The sequence below is a fragment of the Cetorhinus maximus genome, chromosome 3, assembly GCF_964194155.1.
Source record: "Cetorhinus maximus chromosome 3, sCetMax3.hap1.1, whole genome shotgun sequence".
In the NCBI taxonomy this organism is placed as follows: Eukaryota; Metazoa; Chordata; class Chondrichthyes; order Lamniformes; family Cetorhinidae; genus Cetorhinus; species Cetorhinus maximus.
In genome coordinates this window covers 201,952,431-201,970,635 of record NC_135881.1, presented here as the reverse complement: position 1 = coordinate 201,970,635, position 18,205 = coordinate 201,952,431, and the positions used below count along the sequence as shown (strand labels likewise).

The following is an 18,205-nucleotide window of genomic DNA, read 5'->3' as shown; positions in this document are numbered from 1 at the left end:
TCGTGACTGATCTTCTACCTCAACTCCACCTTCCCACAATATCCCCATTTCCCTTCATTCCTTTAGCACCCAAATAACTATCAACCTCTCTCTTGAATATACTGAACACTGTTCATCCACAACCCTCTGGGGTAGAGAATTCCAAAGATTCACAACCCACTGAGTGAAGCAATCTCTCCCCACCTCAGTCCTAAATGACCAATCCCTTATTCTGGGACTGTGACACCGTGTTCCAGGTTCCCAAGCCATTTTCTCAGCATCTACTCTGTAAAGACCCTTAAGAATTTTACATGTTTCAATCAGATTACCCTGCATTCTACTTTGGCCTATTCTACTCAACATAAGCATTTAAGCTTTGGAATGCTAGAATGATCTATTTGGTTTGATGGACTCCAGATCTTATTTTGTGAGATCAGCTGAATTTGTTACCATCATTCTGTCACCAGGCCAGAATAACACTGACGCATTTTGTTGGAAACAGTTCCATGTGGATCAAATTCTATTTCTGCCTCAGGATACAAGCACCTTGTTGAGTATTTTAATACCAGGAACCACTGCGCCTGTTTGGGGTCTGGGGTTCTAACCACAACCACTCAATAGCCCCTAACTCCTTCACCCTGCATACAGGGCGATACAGCCAGACTCTTAGACGCCAGGGTGATCTCAGCCTCCCAAATAATATGCAGATTTTTAGATTTTAGACAGATTTTTGATTGACAAAGGAGTCAAGGGTTATAGGGGTGGTGGGGGGGTGGGGTGTGGTGGGCAAGGCAGGCAGGAAAGCGGAATCAAAGCCACAATCAGATCAGCCATGAGGGGGCAGTAAAGAGAGAGAAAATAAACTTTGAGGGTAAACGAGCAGATAATATAAAAATGACAGTAAGAGCTTCTTTAAATATATAGAAAGGAAGAGAGGGGCCAAAGTGAACATAGGCCCCTTAGAGAGTGAGGCTGGGGAAATAATAATGGGGAACCAGGAAATGGCAGAGGAGTTGAATAAATTATTTGCATCAGTCTTCACAGTAGAAGACATCATTTAGTATTTTTGGAATGCTATTAATCAAGGGGCAAAAATGTGGGGGATGGGAGCTGGTGGGAGGAAATAAATACAATAACTATCACTAGAGAAAAAGTACTAGGGAAACTAATGGGGCTAAAGGTTGATAAGTCCCCTGGACCTGATGGGTTGCATCCTAGGATATTAAAGGAAGTAGCTGCAGAGATAGTGGATGCACTGGTAGTAATCTTCCAAGAATCCTTAGATTCTGGAAAAGTCCCAGAGGATTGGAAAATTGCCAATGTAACACCCTTATTCAAAAAGAGAGGGAGACAAGAAACAGGTAACTATAGGCCAGTTAGCTTAACATCCGTCATTGGGAAAATGTTCGAGTGTATTATAAAGGATATAATAGCAGAGCATTTAGAATTACATAATCTAATCAAGCAGAATCAGCATGGCTTCATGAAGAGGAAATCATGCCTGACAAATCTTTTAGAATTCTTTGAGGAGGTAACAAGCAGGATATATAAAGGGGAACCAGTAGATGTAATATGTTTGGATTTCCAAAAGGCATTCAAAAAGGTCCTGCACATAAGGCTACTTAATAAGACTCCTTGGGTGTTGGAGGTAGAATATTAGCATAGATAGAGAATTAGCTAACTAATAGAAGACAGAGATAAGGGGGGTATAAGGGGGGCATTTTCAGGATGGCAACCTGTAACTAGTGGAGTGCCACAGGGATCAGTGCTGGGGCCACAATTATTTACGATATATATTAATGACTTAGGTGAGGGAAGTGAATGTACCATCGCCAAGTTTGCGGATGACACAAAAATAGATGGGAAGGCAAGTGGTGAGAATGGCACAAGGAGTCTACAGAGCGATATAGACAGGTTAAGTGGGCAAAAACTTGGCAGATGGAATATAATGTGGGAAAATGTGAGGTTATGCACTTTGGCTGGAAGAATAGAGGAGCTGAATATTATTCGAATGGAGAAAGACAGCAGAAAGCTGCAGTACAGAGGGATTTGGGGGTCCTCATGCATGGATCACAAAAAGCTAGCATACAAGTTCAGTGGGTAATAGAGAAGGCAAATGGAACGTTGGCCTTTATTTCAAAGGGAATGGAATATAAAAACAGGGAAATCTTGCTAAAACTATACAAGGCACTAGTTAGACCACACCTAGAATACTGTGAACAGTTTTAGTCCCCTTATCTAAGGGAAGATATAGTGGCATTGGAGGCAGTCCAAAGAAGGTTCACTAGGTTGATTCTGGGTATGGAGGGATTTTCTTATGAGGAGAGATTGAGTCAGTTGGGCCTGTACTCATTGGAGTTTAGAAAAATGAGAGGCGACCCTTATTGAAACATACAGGCCAGGATATTTATGTCAGCGAGGGGGAGTGGGGGTGCGGGGCCCGCGTAAAATGACGCGGGATGATGTTGGGTGGAACTCCTGCCGTATCCCCGTGTCGTTTCCATTTTCAGGTTGGTGGAGGCGCAGCCGAATCAGTTGTGCTCCCGCCGACCTGTCAACGGCCAATTGAGGCCATTTAAAGACTAATTGAAGTAGTTAAAGGACCTGCCCTTTTAACCTTAAGGTTGGCGGGCAGGCCGGGAGCCCTGGCGGGCTTCAGAAAAAGCATCAAACCTCATCCACGGGCGGGATGAGGTTTCATGGGGGTTTTTAAAAATGTAATAAAAGTTTGAATAAAAGCGATGGACATGTCCCAACTCATGTGACAGTGTAGCCTCAGGGAGATGATTGCCCTCTTTTACGCTGAGGGATTCCCTCCCCACCTGCACAGGGAGTGCATAGCGCTTCCTGGCGGATGTCATGCTGGGCGGGCCTTAATTTGCCCACCCACGTAAAATGGCAGTGCGCCCCCGATTGGGGACACTGATTGGGAACCCGCCCACCCACGCCCGCTCCTGCACTTCCCTGCCCAACAGGTGGAAAATTCTTCCCATCGAATGGTGGAGCAGATTCAATGGGCCGAATGGCCTACTTCTGCTCCTACATCTTATGGTCTTATGGCAGTCCCGAGGGGCCGAGTGGCCTACCCTTGGTGTTCATATGGTTTTATTATACTCTTAGCCATCACAGCTCAACCAACATCATTCACCCATTGGACACTGTTGCCCTTGCTTTGAGCGGACATCTTCAGCCAAGTTCTGCTTTACATTAGGGGGAAGGCAATGAAATGTAAAGTTTAGTTTGTCGACAACAAATCTCTTGAAAAATGAAATGCGTAATTCCTTCAGAAAGGACTGCATTTATCTAGCCCCCTTCACAACCTCAGAATGTCCCAAAGCATGTTATAACCAATGAAGTATTTTTCAATTGTTGTAATACTTTTGAATTGTTGTCATGTAGCTGAGGCACAGCAGTGTCAATTGAAAACTCCCACAAACAGCAAAGTGATAATGACCAAATAATATGTCATAGTATGCTGAGATTAGAGATAAATATTGCTCAAATATTGGTTAGTTCAGAAGGTTCAGACACTTGGTATCCATGGAGAGGTTGTAAACTGGATTCGAAATTGGCTGTGTGGGAGAAGACAGAGAGTGGTAGTGGATGATTGCTTCTCAGACTGGAGGTCTGTGACTAGTGGTGTGCCTCAGGGATCTGTACTGGGACCATTGTTGTTTGTTGTCTATATCAATGATTTGGATGATAATGTGGTGAATTGGATCAGCAAGTTTGCTGATGACACTAAGATTGGCGGCGTTGTGGACAGCGAGGAAGGCTTTCAAAGCTTGCAGAGAGATCTGGACCAACTAGAAAAATAGACCAGAAAATGGCAGATGGAACTTAATGCGGAAAAGTATGAGGTGTTACATTTTGGAAGGTCAAACTAAGGTAGGACATACACAGTAAATGGTAGGGCACTGAGGAGTGCGGAGGAACAAAGGGATCTGGGAGTTCAGATACATAATTCCCTGAAAGTGGCGTCACAGGTAGACAAGGTTGTAAAGAAAGCTTTTGGCATACTGGCCTTCATAAATCAAAGTATTGAGTATAGGAGTTGGGATGTTATGGTGAGGTTGTATAAGACATTGGTGAGGCCAACTTTGAAGTATTGTGTGCAGTTCTGGTCGCCTAACTACAGGAAGGATATCAGTAAGATTGAGAGAGTGCAGAGAAGATTTACTAGGATATTGCCGGGTCTTAAGGAGTTGAGTTACAGGGAAAGATTAAACAGGTTAGGACTTTATTCCTTGGAGCGTAGAAGAATGAGGGGAGATTTGATAGAAGTTTACAAAAATGTGAGGGGTATAGACAGAGTAAATGCGAGTAGGCTCTTTCCACTTAGATTAGGAGAAATAAACAACGAGAGGACATTGCTTTAGGGTGAAAGGGGAAAGGTTTAGGGGGAACATTAGGGGGAACTTCTTCACTCAGAGAGTGGTGAGAGTGTGGAACGAGCTACCATCTGACGTGGCAAATGCGGGCTCACTCTTAAGTTTTAAGAATAAATTAGATAGATACATGGATGGGAGAGGTCTGGAGGGTTATGGACTAGGTGCAGGTCAATGGGACTAGCGGAATAATATTTCGGCACAGACTAGAAGGGCCGAATGGCCTGTTTTCTGTGCTGTAGTGTTCTATGGTTCTATCCCCAGGGATAACTCACCTGCTCTTCTTCAGAATAATGCCATGTTTTATGCCCGTTTGGCGGGGGGGCAGGCAGGGCCTCAGTTTAAGGACTCATCTGAAAGACAGCAGCCCCAACAGGACAAGAAGTCTGGTCACTAGAATTTACTTCCAATGCTCAATGCTTTGGCCGTTTTATTCAGTGTCTTCAGTGCCACTAACTAATTCCCAACCTCTTTCCATACATTACTGTTTGTTTTCGGAGTAAGGCCTAGCTTCACACAGGGCGGAGTGAACTCTGGGGTCGGTTTCTGTTTGTGTTGCAAAAAAAAACCCATTGCATTTTTATTTATTAGAAAACCAAGACAAAAAATGTGTTTACTAAGTCACTCAGGTGTAAGTCAGCATCTTTCAAATGGGAAAAAAGAATCCAAGTTCTGATATGAGGTATACTGGTTGACACAAGTGTGCCTTGTTTTCCCTTGAGAATAGGAAGAGCTGATCTTAAGATGTTGGAGGGTTTCTATAGAGTCAATGCAGAGAAACCATTTCCACTTCTAGGCACATCAGGAACAAGGGGGCATAATCTTAAAGTTAGAGCTAAGCTATTTAGGAGGGAAATGAGGAAGAAAAGTTTCTATGCACAACAGGTAGTAGAGTTCTGATGGGAGGTCATTGACCTGAAACGTTAACTCTGCTGCTCTCTCCACTGATGCTGCCGGACCTGCTGAGTATTTCCAGCATTTTACGTTTTTATTAAAACAGGAATCCAGAATTCTCTTCCCGAAAGTGTTGCGGCTTGGAGCTTTCAGGACTTGGATCGATAGAACTTTTGTTCTGCAAAGGTAACAAGGGCCATGAAGCTAAGGCAGGTAAATAGAGTGGAGGTAGAGATCAGCCATGATCTAACTGAATGGCAGAGCAGGTTGGAGGGGCCTCCTCCTGTTGCCATGTCACTACATGGGAGGTCACAGTAATCATCACTAATTCAAAAGTGATGCCAATCCACGAGCAATGCCTGAGTGCCAGCTACACAAAGAAATCTGCCTTTCATTTAATGGAATAAAAAGTTTGCACAACCCCAAAATAAGTCTCTGTGGCCCTGAGGGTTCTTGTGTTGGCGGGAGTGAGATGGGGGGGGTGGCCAAAGCAAACCACAAGACCCAGGCCCTGCATTGCAAACATCCCAGAGGGCAAGTATGTGTTTTGCAAAATACCAATAATAAGATCACTGAGAACCCCAGGATGTTCTTTTTCTCGTGCAGGGGTGGGGGAGACGATGTGTAGAAGGAGATCAGGTGGAAGCCAATATGGAACAAGCACGTCTTGCTGTTAAGTGGAATCATAAGAAATAGGAGCAGGAGAAAGCCATTCAGCCCATCAAGCATGCTTCACCATCCAATAAGATCATGGCTGATCTCCAACTGCAGCTGCACTTTCCTTATATCTCTTGCTTCCCTTAGCAACCCAAAAGTCTATGGATCTGAGTGGTGAATATACTTAACAATTGAGCGTCCACAGCTTCCTGGGTAGAGGATTCCAGAAATTCCCAGCCCTCTGAGTGAAGAAGTTTCTCCTCACCCCAGTCCTAAGTGGCCAACCCCTTTTTCTGAGACTATGACCTCTCGTTCGAGACTCTGCAGCCAGAGGAAACAACCACCCCACAAAGATGATATCTATCCTGATGCTCCCTCTTATCGTGTTATGTTGGGTTTGTAATGTTTTAGATTTTCCTAACTGTTCGTATCTACAGGCAGTCAGAGGAGAAAAGGCAGAGCCTCACTTTACAGAGGTTGAGAATGACGATGCCAGAGTTCTTGTAGTTTTTCTTCTTTGCTTTGTACTTGTGGTTGATGCATTCCCACTGAACCTGCAGTGAGAGAAGTTGGACACAAGAAAAACATGGGTCACATGTATTTTTTTTTTCGCAACAGTGATAAAAGTAATAAAAGAGCTAATGAATTTGTATTAAAGATGTGCAAAAGGTTCAACTGCAAAAAAGCAATTTCTCTACCTGTCGGCCATCCATTGCCCCACACATTTCTACAAAGGTCGATGTAAATTCTCCGATAAAGTCGTGCTTGCCATTGGAGTCCCAATCCCAGACTATCAACTGAAAGATAAGAAGAGGACCACACGAGTATGTTCATAGACAGGCAACACTTTTAAAAAAAAAACAATGGTAGATCCACTTAGTTCAGAATCACTTAGCACATCCTTTAGTGGACGAAACTGAAAATTGGTTACACGTGTATAAGATGTCGAGGTGGTCATTTAAAGGTGTATAACTCACATAAAAGAAAAATGAGCATGCCTAACTCTAAAGAGAACTGGACAAGCTGAATGCTAAATTCACTCAGTAATTTGTTATAAGGTTTTCTTTTCTTGTAACAGAGAGGCTCACAGGCAGGAAACTCTAGTCTGAAGATATTGAAGAAAGAAAATGGAGTCACAGAATGTTTAATTTCCCTTAACTAGATTGTTGTATGCTTTTAATTCAGAAAAAGTGATCATCAGTGAGGACCAAAGCAGAAAGCTTGTCCACCTAATGATTTTAGAAAATAGCTCCCCTAGCTACCACCGTTGTAATAATATTTGGAATTTAGAAGAATGATAGATGATCTTATTGAAGGATGTAAGATCCCGAGGGGACTTGACAGGGTAGACACCAGGAGGATGATTCCTCTTGTGCGGGTGACTAGGTCAGAGTTTAAGAATAAGAGATCTCCCTTTTAGGACGGAGATGAGGAGGAATTTTTTCTCTCAGGGGATCGTTGATCTGTGAAATTCTCTTCCCCAGAAAGCAGTGGAAGCTGGGACATTGATTTTATTCAAGGCTGAGTTAGATAGATTTTTGATAAACAAAGAGTCAAGGGTTATGTGGGGCAGACGGGAAAATGGAGTTGAGGCCACAACCAGATCAGCCATGATCTTATCGAATGGCAGAGCAGGCTCGAAGGGCTAAATGGCTTATGCCTGCTCCTAAGTCCTATGCTGCTATGATTGATAACTTGAATTGTTCAAGTCATCAAAGAGGGGGTGTCACGCTCATCCATCACAGGAACTATTTATTTATTGACTAGAGTTGTCAACAGATGTTTGCTAAACATCATTTGGCACTGAAGTTGTTAACTATGGCTCAGTGGGTAGCGCTCTTGCCTCTGAGTCCAAAGGTCATGGGTTTGAGTCCCACCCCAGAAACTTGAAATCAAGGCTGGCACTCCACTGCAGCACTGAGGAAGTATTGCACCATCAAAGGTGATATTTCAGAATATAAGGTGGGTCTGCCCTCCCTGGTGGCTGTTAAAGATCCCAAGACTCTATATCAAAGAAGAACGGGGGAGTTCTCATGCCCACCACCAACCCCCATCTCCCCCCACCCCCCCCCCACCCCCACCCCTCACCCCCGACCTGTCTCTGAGCCAACAACAACTTGCATTTATATAGCGCCATTAATATAGTAAAACATCCCAATGTGGAGCAATTTAAGGAGCAAATTCCAGAGGTTAAGGTACAGGGAGCTGGAAGCATGGCTGACAATGATGGAATAATTAAAATCAAAGATGTACAAGAGAATAGAATTAGAGGAGTACTCAGATATTTGGGGGGTGGGGGGTGTTGTAAGGCTGGAGGAGGTTACAGGGATAGAGAGGAGTGATTTGAAAACGAGGATGAGATTCTTAAAGTTGAAGCCGGGGGCACAGGGGTGATGGGTGAGCAGAGCTTGGTGTGATTTAGGGCATTGGCAGCAGAGTTTTGGATGAGTTCAAGTTTGTGTAAGGAGGACGGCCAGGGGAGCGGTGGAATGGGTCAAGTCAACAGGAAACAATATTTATCCATCATCCAACATCATTGAACCAGATTATCTGACCATCATCGCTTTGCTTATTTGTGGGTGCTCACTGGACACCGATTGGCTGCTGCATTTCCTACACTGCAACAGTGTACACACAATTCAAAAGCATTTCATAGTCGGTAGCACACTATGGGAGTCCTCAGATCATGAAAGGCACTATATACCGCACATAGTTAAGCAATAGTCTATCTCATGGAAGAGACGACTCCTGACTTTTGGTGCAAAAATCCTACATTTTTCAAATACCTTTTGCCAGTTTTGGGAGTGTGGTTGGCGGGAACAGTTCAGTGAGTCTTTTTCACAATCACTGTTTTCTCATTTATATCGTCAGAAGTCGGTAGCCTGGGAGTTCAGGACCATGGTCAGCAACCGCTGAGATAGTGTCAGTAGTTCGGCAGTTCCCAAGAACCGGCATGGATTTCAACCCCGTGAAAGTAAAAGTCGACTCCCTACTTTTGCCAAAAAATCTGGTCTCAAAAACTTGACTTTTACACAACTGTATACAATGAATGCTAGCCTTTCTTTATAATTCAGAGTTTTGCTTACGTTATCAGCATGCAGCAACAGGTGAAGTAGTAAATAATATTTTTTCTTATTGTCCACCAAGCCCCAATACTTGGCCTATTTTGCCCCCTTTTCTCCTGACTTTTTTTAGGGGTAAAGTCAACATTTGGGGCTGGAAATCACCAGACACTTGAAGCTACTCACCTCCCCATCCCATCCAGCTTCAAATCTTGTCCTGTGGCTAGATGAGTGCAACTCCAACATCAAGAAGCTCAACACCATCCAGGACAAATCAGCCTGTTTGATTGACACCCCATCCATCACCTTAAACATTTCCTCCTTCCACCACCGATGCACAGTGGCAGCAGTGTGTACCTTCCACAAGATGCACTGGAGCAACTCACCAAGGCTCCTTCAACAGCACCTTCCAAACCTGAGACCTCTACCACCTGCAAGTTCCTCTCCAAGCCACTCACCATCCTGATTTGGAACGCTATCACTGTTCCTTCACTGTCACTGTGTCAAAATCCTGGAACTCTCTTCCTTAAAAGCACTGTGTACCTACACCACATGGACTGCAGCGGTTCAAGAAGGCGGCTCACCACCACCTTCTCAATGGCGATTATAGGGACGGCAATAAATGCTGACGTAGCCAGTGACACCCACATCCAATGAAATAATATAAAAAAATGTCCTGGACAAGCCCTGCTCCTCCTCCCCATGTGCTTCTAGTGCTACTAATCCTAATTGCCTGCCATGCATTGGAGTCACACAGCATGGCTTCATGTAGCCATAGGCAGGATGGGAACAGCTGCATAAGTGGTGGAGGAGAACTGTTCGCCTAACGAACAGACAGAATGCTTGGCAAATGGAGGGGAAGGGATAGATTGTGAAGCAACGAGATGGGCTGGGAGCCGAAAATGCAATAAGGAGGAAATGGATGGTGGAAAAGGGGAGTGAATAATGATGGAAGAGAGAGCTAATGGTAATAAGGGTTTTCGCCAGAAGACTAGCATAAACTATAATGAGGTGTATGGCATTGATGGGAGTAGAATAATTAGCATAAATGTTTAGAAAGGCGATGGGACACCAGATGGAACTCTCCTGAGAGTGGGAAGAAAGAACATGCATTTATATAGCACCTTTCACAACCACAGGATGTCCCAAAACACTGTACAGCCAATGAACTACTTTGTACAGTCACTTTTGTAACACAGGAAATGTAGCAACCATTATGCACGTGGCAAACTCCCACAAATGATAATGTGATACATGACCAGATAATCTGTTTTCTAACTATGTTTTCTTTTAGTGTTTCTTCACACACACTTTTTTCCCCTTCTGAGGAATAGTGGGGAGGTGGTGGAAGGATTCCTAAGCTGTTTATCAGCCTGTTGATTTAATTATGTTGATTGAGGCATAAACATTTGCCAGGACACTGGTGACAACTCCCCTGCTCTTCTTTTGAAATGGGGTCATGGGATCTTTTATGTTGACCTGAGGGGACATAATGCAGGTTTAATGTCACATCCAAAAGACTGTACCTCCATAATATGTCAGTATGAACTGAAGGGGTTAGAGAAAAGCGTATACATACAATCAGCCCCTCAAACCCTCTCCACCATTTAATAAGATCATGGCTGATCTGATAGTAACCTCAAATCTGCATCCTGCCTACCCCCGATAACCTATCACCCTCTTGCTTATCAAGAATCTATCCACCTCTGACTTAAAAATATTCAAAGACTCTGCTTCCACTGCCTTTTCAGGAAGAGAGTTCCAAAGACTCATGGACTTCAGAGAGAAAAAAAATTCTTCTTATCTCCATTTTAAATGGGGTACCCTTTATTTTAAAACAGTGATCCTAATTCTAGATTCTTCCACAAGAGGAAACATTCTCTTAACCTCCATCCTGTCAAGACCCCTCAGGATCTTTTATGTTTTAATCAAGTCGCCTCTTACTCTTCTAAACTCCAGCGGATACAAGCCTAGTCTGTCCAACCTTTCCTCATAAGACAACCCGCCCTTACCAGGTATTAGTCTGATAAATCTTCTCTGAATTGCTTTCAACTCTTCCTGAAATAAGGTGGCCAATACTGTACACAGTACTCCAGATGTGGTCTCACTAGTGCTCTGTATAATTGGAGCATAGCCTCCCTACTTTTGTATTCAATTCCCCTCACAATAAATGATAGCATTCTACTGGCTTTCCTAATTACTTGCTGTACCTGCATTCTAGGCTTTTGCAATTCATGCACTAAGACACCCAGATCCCTCTACACCTCAGAGCTCTGCAATCTCTCACCATTTAGGTATTATGCCTTTCTTTCATGCTTCCTACCAAAATGCACAGTCACATGTTCCCATATTATACTCCATTTGCCAGATCTTTGCCGACTCACTTAACCTTTCTATATCTTTTTGTAGCCTCCTTATGTCCTCTTCACAAATTACTTTCCTGCCTATCTTTGTGTCATCAGCAAATTTGGCAACCATCCCATCCATCCCTTCATCCAAGTATCTCTTTAAAAAAGTGGAGAGAGTTGGAGGTGGAGGTTGAACAGGGTGTAGTGTCTTCCTGAACTGGTTTAGAGAGGATATGGTGTCTTTGAGTCTAAAATGATGTGCGAAGTTGCATATGGAAGTGAATGTGAAAATGTTTAAGTTGGCACTCCCAGTGTAGTGTTCAATGGTTTGGTTAATGTGTGTTTGATTATGTTTGTCTGGTAACTTTTCTTTGTTACCTGTACTTGACGGTTTAAGTCTGTGGATGGAGCTAGAGAGCTAATTAATCAGGGAAGCTTCTAGAAATGACCTAGGTTCTGGCTGAGACCATGGACGGAATTCTATGGTCCCGCCTAAGTCAGCGGGTTTTTGAATGGCTCGCCACACTTTACATCTCCACCCACTGCTGTAAAATTTCACCCCTCGTGTATACAAAATCCTGCGAGTCATCTCTGCATTTCTTTGAGATAAATCAGACATCCAATCTATACAGAAAACCTGCACATATATAAAACCAAGGTATTAAATTACAGATTTTTATGTTTTACCTGCTTCATTTAAAATGCAATGTGATGTCTTCCTGCATTAGAGTAGTAAAATGTACCAGTTATTATGCTCTTTAAATCAATGCTCCTACATTAAAACTGTTCTAATATTTATGCACATTACAATAGTTCTATGCCAGGAAAATTACAGACTCACATACTTCAGTATCACAGTCAGCTATGCTACATGCAAGCATGCAGACCTGTTGTGCTAATCTTACAGTATCACATTGTGAAGTTGGAAAACTCAAAAAAGCAATTACTTTTATTATAATTTTATATTTTATATAAAACAGTGGTATTGGAAAAAAAAACAATCAACTGACAGAGAGAACCAGCAATGCTTTAAAGACAACCAGATTTTAGCATTGAATCTCTTTTCTCCATATCCTTCCAAACTGCTCCAGGCACAACACCCAGCTGAGACCTAACCGTTATTATATAAAAGTTCAGCATAAGGTCTTCCCTTTTGAACTTGGACTCAAGGGGATTGAGGGGAGATTTGAAAGAGGTGTACAAGATTATATCATGTTTAGATCAGTGGGACAAAGAAAAACTGTCCCCATTAGTTAATAGTACAAGGACTAGGAGGACACAGAGTTAAAATTTTGGGCAAGAGATGCATGGGGCAGATGTGCAGAATGAACTTTTTGATGTAGTGAGTGGTAATGACCTGGAACTCGCTGAATATGAAGATGGTTGAAGTGGAGACAATGAATGAGTTTAAAAGGAAATTTTAAGATGGACCCTTGAGGGAAATAAACTTGCTGGGCTATGGGGATAGAGCTGGGGGATGGGACTCGCTGGATAGCTCTACAGAGAGCCCGCATGGTCTCGATGGGCTGGTTGGCACCTTATGTGCTGCAGTGACTCACAATAGGACCCACCTTTAACTCTGTGTAAGTTTTGTTTTTATTCTTTCTTGGGACGTGAGCATCACTGACAAGGCCAGCATTTGTTGCCCATCCCTAATTGCCCTTGAGAAGGTGGTGATGAGCTGCCTTCTTGAACCACCATAGTCCATGTGGTGTAGGTACACCCACAGTGCTGTTAGAGAAGGAGTTCCAGGATTTTGACCCAGTGACAATGCAGGAACGGTGATATATTTCCAAGTCAGGATGGTGTGTGAATGGATTTTGACTGAGCCAAAATGTTGCCCTGTACCTATATTTATAAAGCCCAGTATCCCAAATGCTTTTTCTTTTAAACAACTTTATCAACCTATCCTACCACCTTCACAAGATATGTACACATGAACACTTAGGTCTCTCCATTCCTGTATCCCCTTGAAAATTGCACTATTTAGTTTATATTGCCTCTCGTCATTTTTCCTGATAGACCTTTATGACTTTTTATCAATATTGCATGATTTTTTTTCTTTTTTCATTTCTCCTTCATTAAAATTGAATAAAGGAAGTTCTAGCCGATGGTGTTTGTTGCACACTGTCAGTCAGCAGAAATTTCTGGCTTCATTTACACCAAGTATCTCCTATTTCTGAAATTTTTGTACATTTTAATGTTGATGGACCAAGCAGACCGTTAATGTCACTGGGTCGGTGACCTTAAGACAAGAGCAAAATACAATGAGTGCTGGAAATCTGAAGTAAAGTGCTGGAAATACTCAGCAGGCTTGGCAGCACCTTTGGAGAGAGTAATGGATTTAGTGGGTTGCATTTTACCATCGGTTTTGGGATCCTATGTCGAGATGAAAAGTGGGTTGCAAGACCATGATTGCCGGCAGCGGGACTGGCTTGGAAATTTTACCGCAGGTGGCACTTCACTTGGCCGCCCTCATAGCGCCAGCCCAGAGACCTGGCAGCCCTGAAACCTCAGCAGTGTCACTGGGAGAACGGGTGCACTGCTGAAGCAGGTAGGAGACCTCTGGGGCGCCTCCAGGTGGGTACATTAAGATTCAGAGGGCTGAGGGCTGGAGGGGAGGCCCATCCAGGGGTATTGTTTGGGCTGTGGAGTCTTCCTTCCCTCCCTGTGACTCCCTCCTTGTGCCATTGAGCCTCTAGCTCCAATGGCTCCCTGGGTAGTCATACGAAGGCTGTCTTCATTAAGCTGGTGGCCTCCCCATGTAGCAGAGGTTCCATTGGCTAGGTGCCGGCAGTAAAGTGGCACCCACCAGTCTCCATGGGACAGGCAGATGGTCCACTTTGCAATGCACCCGCAGCACTGCATCAGGAAGCCATCCCAACATGGTTCCCCACTATTTAATCCCAACTGACAGGGCTGGGGAGAGGGGGGCGGATGGGCAGTAAATTTCTGTCCAACATTTCAGATCGATGACGATCATGATCTTGAAAACTTTTTGTCAAATATCCTCTCTAAGGAAAACAGCCCCAGCTTCTCTAATCTATCCTCATGACTGAAGTTCCTCGTCCCTTGAACCATTCTTCAGTCATTGGGGGGGATGTTGGGGGGTCCGAAGTTGGGGGTGTGGTGTGGGGGGTTCCAAGGTCGAGGGGAGGAATCCGAGGTTGGGTGGGGTTCTGAGGTCTGGGGTGGGGGTGCCGTCGGGAGTTCCCAGGTCGGGGCGGGGTGTGGTGTCGGGGGGGTCCAAGATTGGAGAGGGGAGGTCAGAGGTTCCGAAGTCGGGGGGAGGGGGGGGCAGGGTCCAAAGCCAAGGTTGGGGTCTCGGGTGTTCCAAGGTTGGGTGGGGAGGGGGTGTGTGTCTGTTGGTGGCAGGGGTCCGAGGGTTCCGAGGTCGGGGGGTAGGGGTCCAAGGTTTGGGGGGTGGGGTTTCTGGGGTTGGCAGGGGGGGAATGGCAGGTGGTCGGGGGGGTGGTGGGGAAGTCCCATGAGGTTGGCCTGGGTCTTTACAATCATTACCCAGAAGTTAGAAGAGGTTTAAATTCTTCTAACTTTCTCTGGAGTAACTCTCGGTAAAACCCCGGCGGAATGATCGAAGTTTGCAATTTAAGTCGCATTTTCAGATGGTTCCCAGCGCAGCGCAAATATCCAGAGGAAGTTAGCACTTCTGGGCAATTGCCGTGCAAATCCTTAGCTGGGACTTGCCAGAGGGATTCCCCAGTGCATCTTTGGGGTACCCTGCAAATCCGATGCTGGAGAGCACGGGTGTTATGGACCATTAATCGCCTAGTACACAAGATGCTTCTCACAGATCTGTTCCCACTAATGTTCCATCTTAACCCTTTGAGCTATGAAATACATTTTACAGCAATGAGAAGATTCAAACCATAACTTGACTGTTTACAAATAACACACACATACACACAACACACACACACACATACACACACAACACACACACATACACACACAACACACACACACACACACATACACACACAACACACACACACACACAACACACACACAACACACACACACACACACAACACACACACAACACACACAACACACACACAACACACACACACACACACACACAACACACACACAACACACACAACACACACACAACACACGCGCACACACATACACACACAAACACACACACACACACACACACACACACATCAGCAGAGCTCATGTGCCTAGGACAAGCTACCATAGTTTCAAAAGAGGGGGAATCACTTCTTTCAGAGGGTCTTTATCTTTGGAATCCTCTTCCCCAGGGAGCAGAAGAGGTTGTGCCATTGGATATATTCAAGGTTGAGTTAGACAGATTTTTCATTGACAAGGACGTCAAGGGTCATGGGTGGGGTGAAGGAGGGGGTGGGAGTACAGATAGTAAAGCGAAGTTGAGGCCACAACCAGATCAACCGTGATCGAATTGAATGGCGGAGCAGGCTCGAGGGGCCGAATGGTCCACTCCTTCTTCTATTTCTTATAGACTTGGAGTCAGAGTTATACAGCACAGAAACAGGCCCTTCGACCATCATGTCCGTGCCAGCCATCAAGCACCTATGTATTCTAATCCATTTTCTAGCAGTTGGCCTGTAGCCCTGTATGCTATGGCGTTTCAAGCGCTCAGATGAAAGAATCAAAAACAAGAATAAATTGTATTTATATAGAGCCTTAAACATCCCACAGCATGTTACAGCCAATGAAACACTTTCAAAGTGTAGATGCTGCTGTGATGTGAGAAACATGGCAGCACTGATTGCTTTGTGTTAACGTATTGACAATCTACAACAACTTGTACTGATGTCACACCTTTAACCACCGTCTTCGGTCCCTGCCACAAGCTCTGTTCTCTAGCCACCCACTCCTCTCCCCGGCAACTCTCTGAAGCTGAACCAGACTCTTCACATTCATCATTGTTTCTCCCCCAAGACGAGCCCTGAACAAAATCCATATTCTCGATCAATGCTCCTTGTAAGCTGCACGTGCGGCCACTTAATAACCCAGAAGGTACCTTGCAGGCTGCTCCAAGTTGTCCCCTTTAAGGTACATGTGTGGCCGTGCAAAAATAATTTAAAGGTACAGTACATTCAACTGCACAGGCCATGCACAAGGGAAAAAAAAAGAGAAATATTGTTCTCAGTTAATGTGAATTATTGTTATGTGATCAGGATACATGTTAATATCACCTTTTTTCACATTTATGTGTTTTCTATAACCCACCACCCCCCCACCAGTCTATGTAAATGGACAGATAAACATATTGAGGGCAGAGTTTTATTTACATATACCAGTGTGTGCATTGAAAAAGAGAAAAATTGGTTTACCTGTCTACCTGCAGAGGGAAAGGGGAATGTTAATGGTGTGTTCATTACATTATCAAGGTTCAGGATACACAGGTGAAGGGCTTTGATTGATTAAATATGTTGAGCCCATATAAAGAGAGACTGCCCTTCCACGATTGGTGGGCACCGCAGGGGCGGGGCTGAGCTGGGCTGGGCTGGGCTGGGTTGGGTTAGACTGGGCGGGGCTGGGCTGGGCTGGGCTGGTGCATCATCAGCCCTGAAAATGTCATTGTGATTTAGTTTTGTAAGTTTCCTCTCGTGTTTTCATTTTAGTTACAGTGCCCCCACCAGGGGCTGTCACCCCCTCACTGATTTTTAATTTAAGTTATTGATTTTGTTTCTCAAAAAGAGTATGAGGAAAGACGTCACCCGGTGTTAGGGGGGGTGGGATGAGAAGGAAGGCGGACCTCCTTGTAAACCTGCTCCTGGGCCTGGCCAAGGGAGTCATCAACAGGTCCAGGCAGTGGGTGGTCAAGGGGGTTGTCTGACCTGACTGTCTGCCCCTCCACCGCGGCTATGTTCACAGCTGGGTGGCCCCGGACAGGGGGCACGCGGTGTCCATCGGTACACCAGAGGCCTTCCATGAGCAGTGGGCGCTGTGGGGGCTGGGGTGCATCATCATGCCCAGTAATGATATTTTGCTTTAGTTGGTTATGTTTCCCTTTGATGCTTTGTTTTAGTTACAGTGCCCCCATCAGGGGCTGTTTACCACCCTCCACCCACCTTTTTGCATTAGTTTTACTTGTTGATCATTTGTTTTATTCAAAAAGAGTACAAAGGAAGAGTTGCACCTGGGTGTCCATGGAAAGGGAGCACTCGGTGTCCAACAATACACTTGAAGCCTTCCCTGACCGATGGGCACTACAGGGGCTGAAGGGCATCGTCAGCTCTGGGGATGATATTTTAATTTGATTGGCTAAGTTTCCTTTTGTAATTTTGATTTTTGTTACTACGCCCCATCAGGGCTTGTCACCCCCTTTCATTAGTTTCAATTTTTGATCATTTGTTTTATTCAAAAGAGAATATAAATAGGGGATGGTGCCCCTTTGAGGGGCTGTCACCCACATTAATTTGTTAATTTACTTTTCTATGGGTTTTCAAAAGATCATACAAAGAAAGGTGGCACCCAAGTGTCCATTGGCCACTGTCCTAAGGCCTTCCGCGACCAGTGGGCACCACAGGGGCTGCAGTGCATTGTCAGCCCCAAGAACACCGGTTCAATTTAACGGGCTAAGTTTCCTTTGAAATGTTCCTTTTTGGTACAGTGCCCATGTAAGGGGCTGTCTTAATTTGTTAATTGGTTTATTTTTACTTGGTTCAAAAAGAGTGTATAAAGAAAGACTTGAGAGATGGTGCATTGGCAATGTCACTGGACTAGTAATCCAGGAGAGCCAGGCTAATATTCCGGTGGGGGGGCCCGGGTTCAAATCCTACCACAGCAGCTGGTAGAATTTAACCCCGAGTCCCATAACCTCCCTCGGGAACCTCCGCCCCCCACCCCCCCACCCCATTTG

At 44.6% G+C, this 18,205-nt stretch overlaps 1 protein-coding gene across 1 annotated transcript in view; it reads right to left on the bottom strand.

Moving 5' to 3' along the window:
* The window catches only part of LOC144679203 (copine-4), a 124,015-nt gene that overhangs the window by 41,978 nt on the left and 63,832 nt on the right, over window positions 1-18,205 (bottom strand). Inside the window, exons 4-5 of the mRNA XM_078539628.1 lie at window positions 6,617-6,715; window positions 6,386-6,472 (exon numbers count right to left, since the gene is read on the bottom strand). Of these exons, the coding sequence (XP_078395754.1) occupies window positions 6,386-6,472; window positions 6,617-6,715 (186 nt within the window). The remainder of the gene's footprint in view (window positions 1-6,385; window positions 6,473-6,616; window positions 6,716-18,205) is intronic.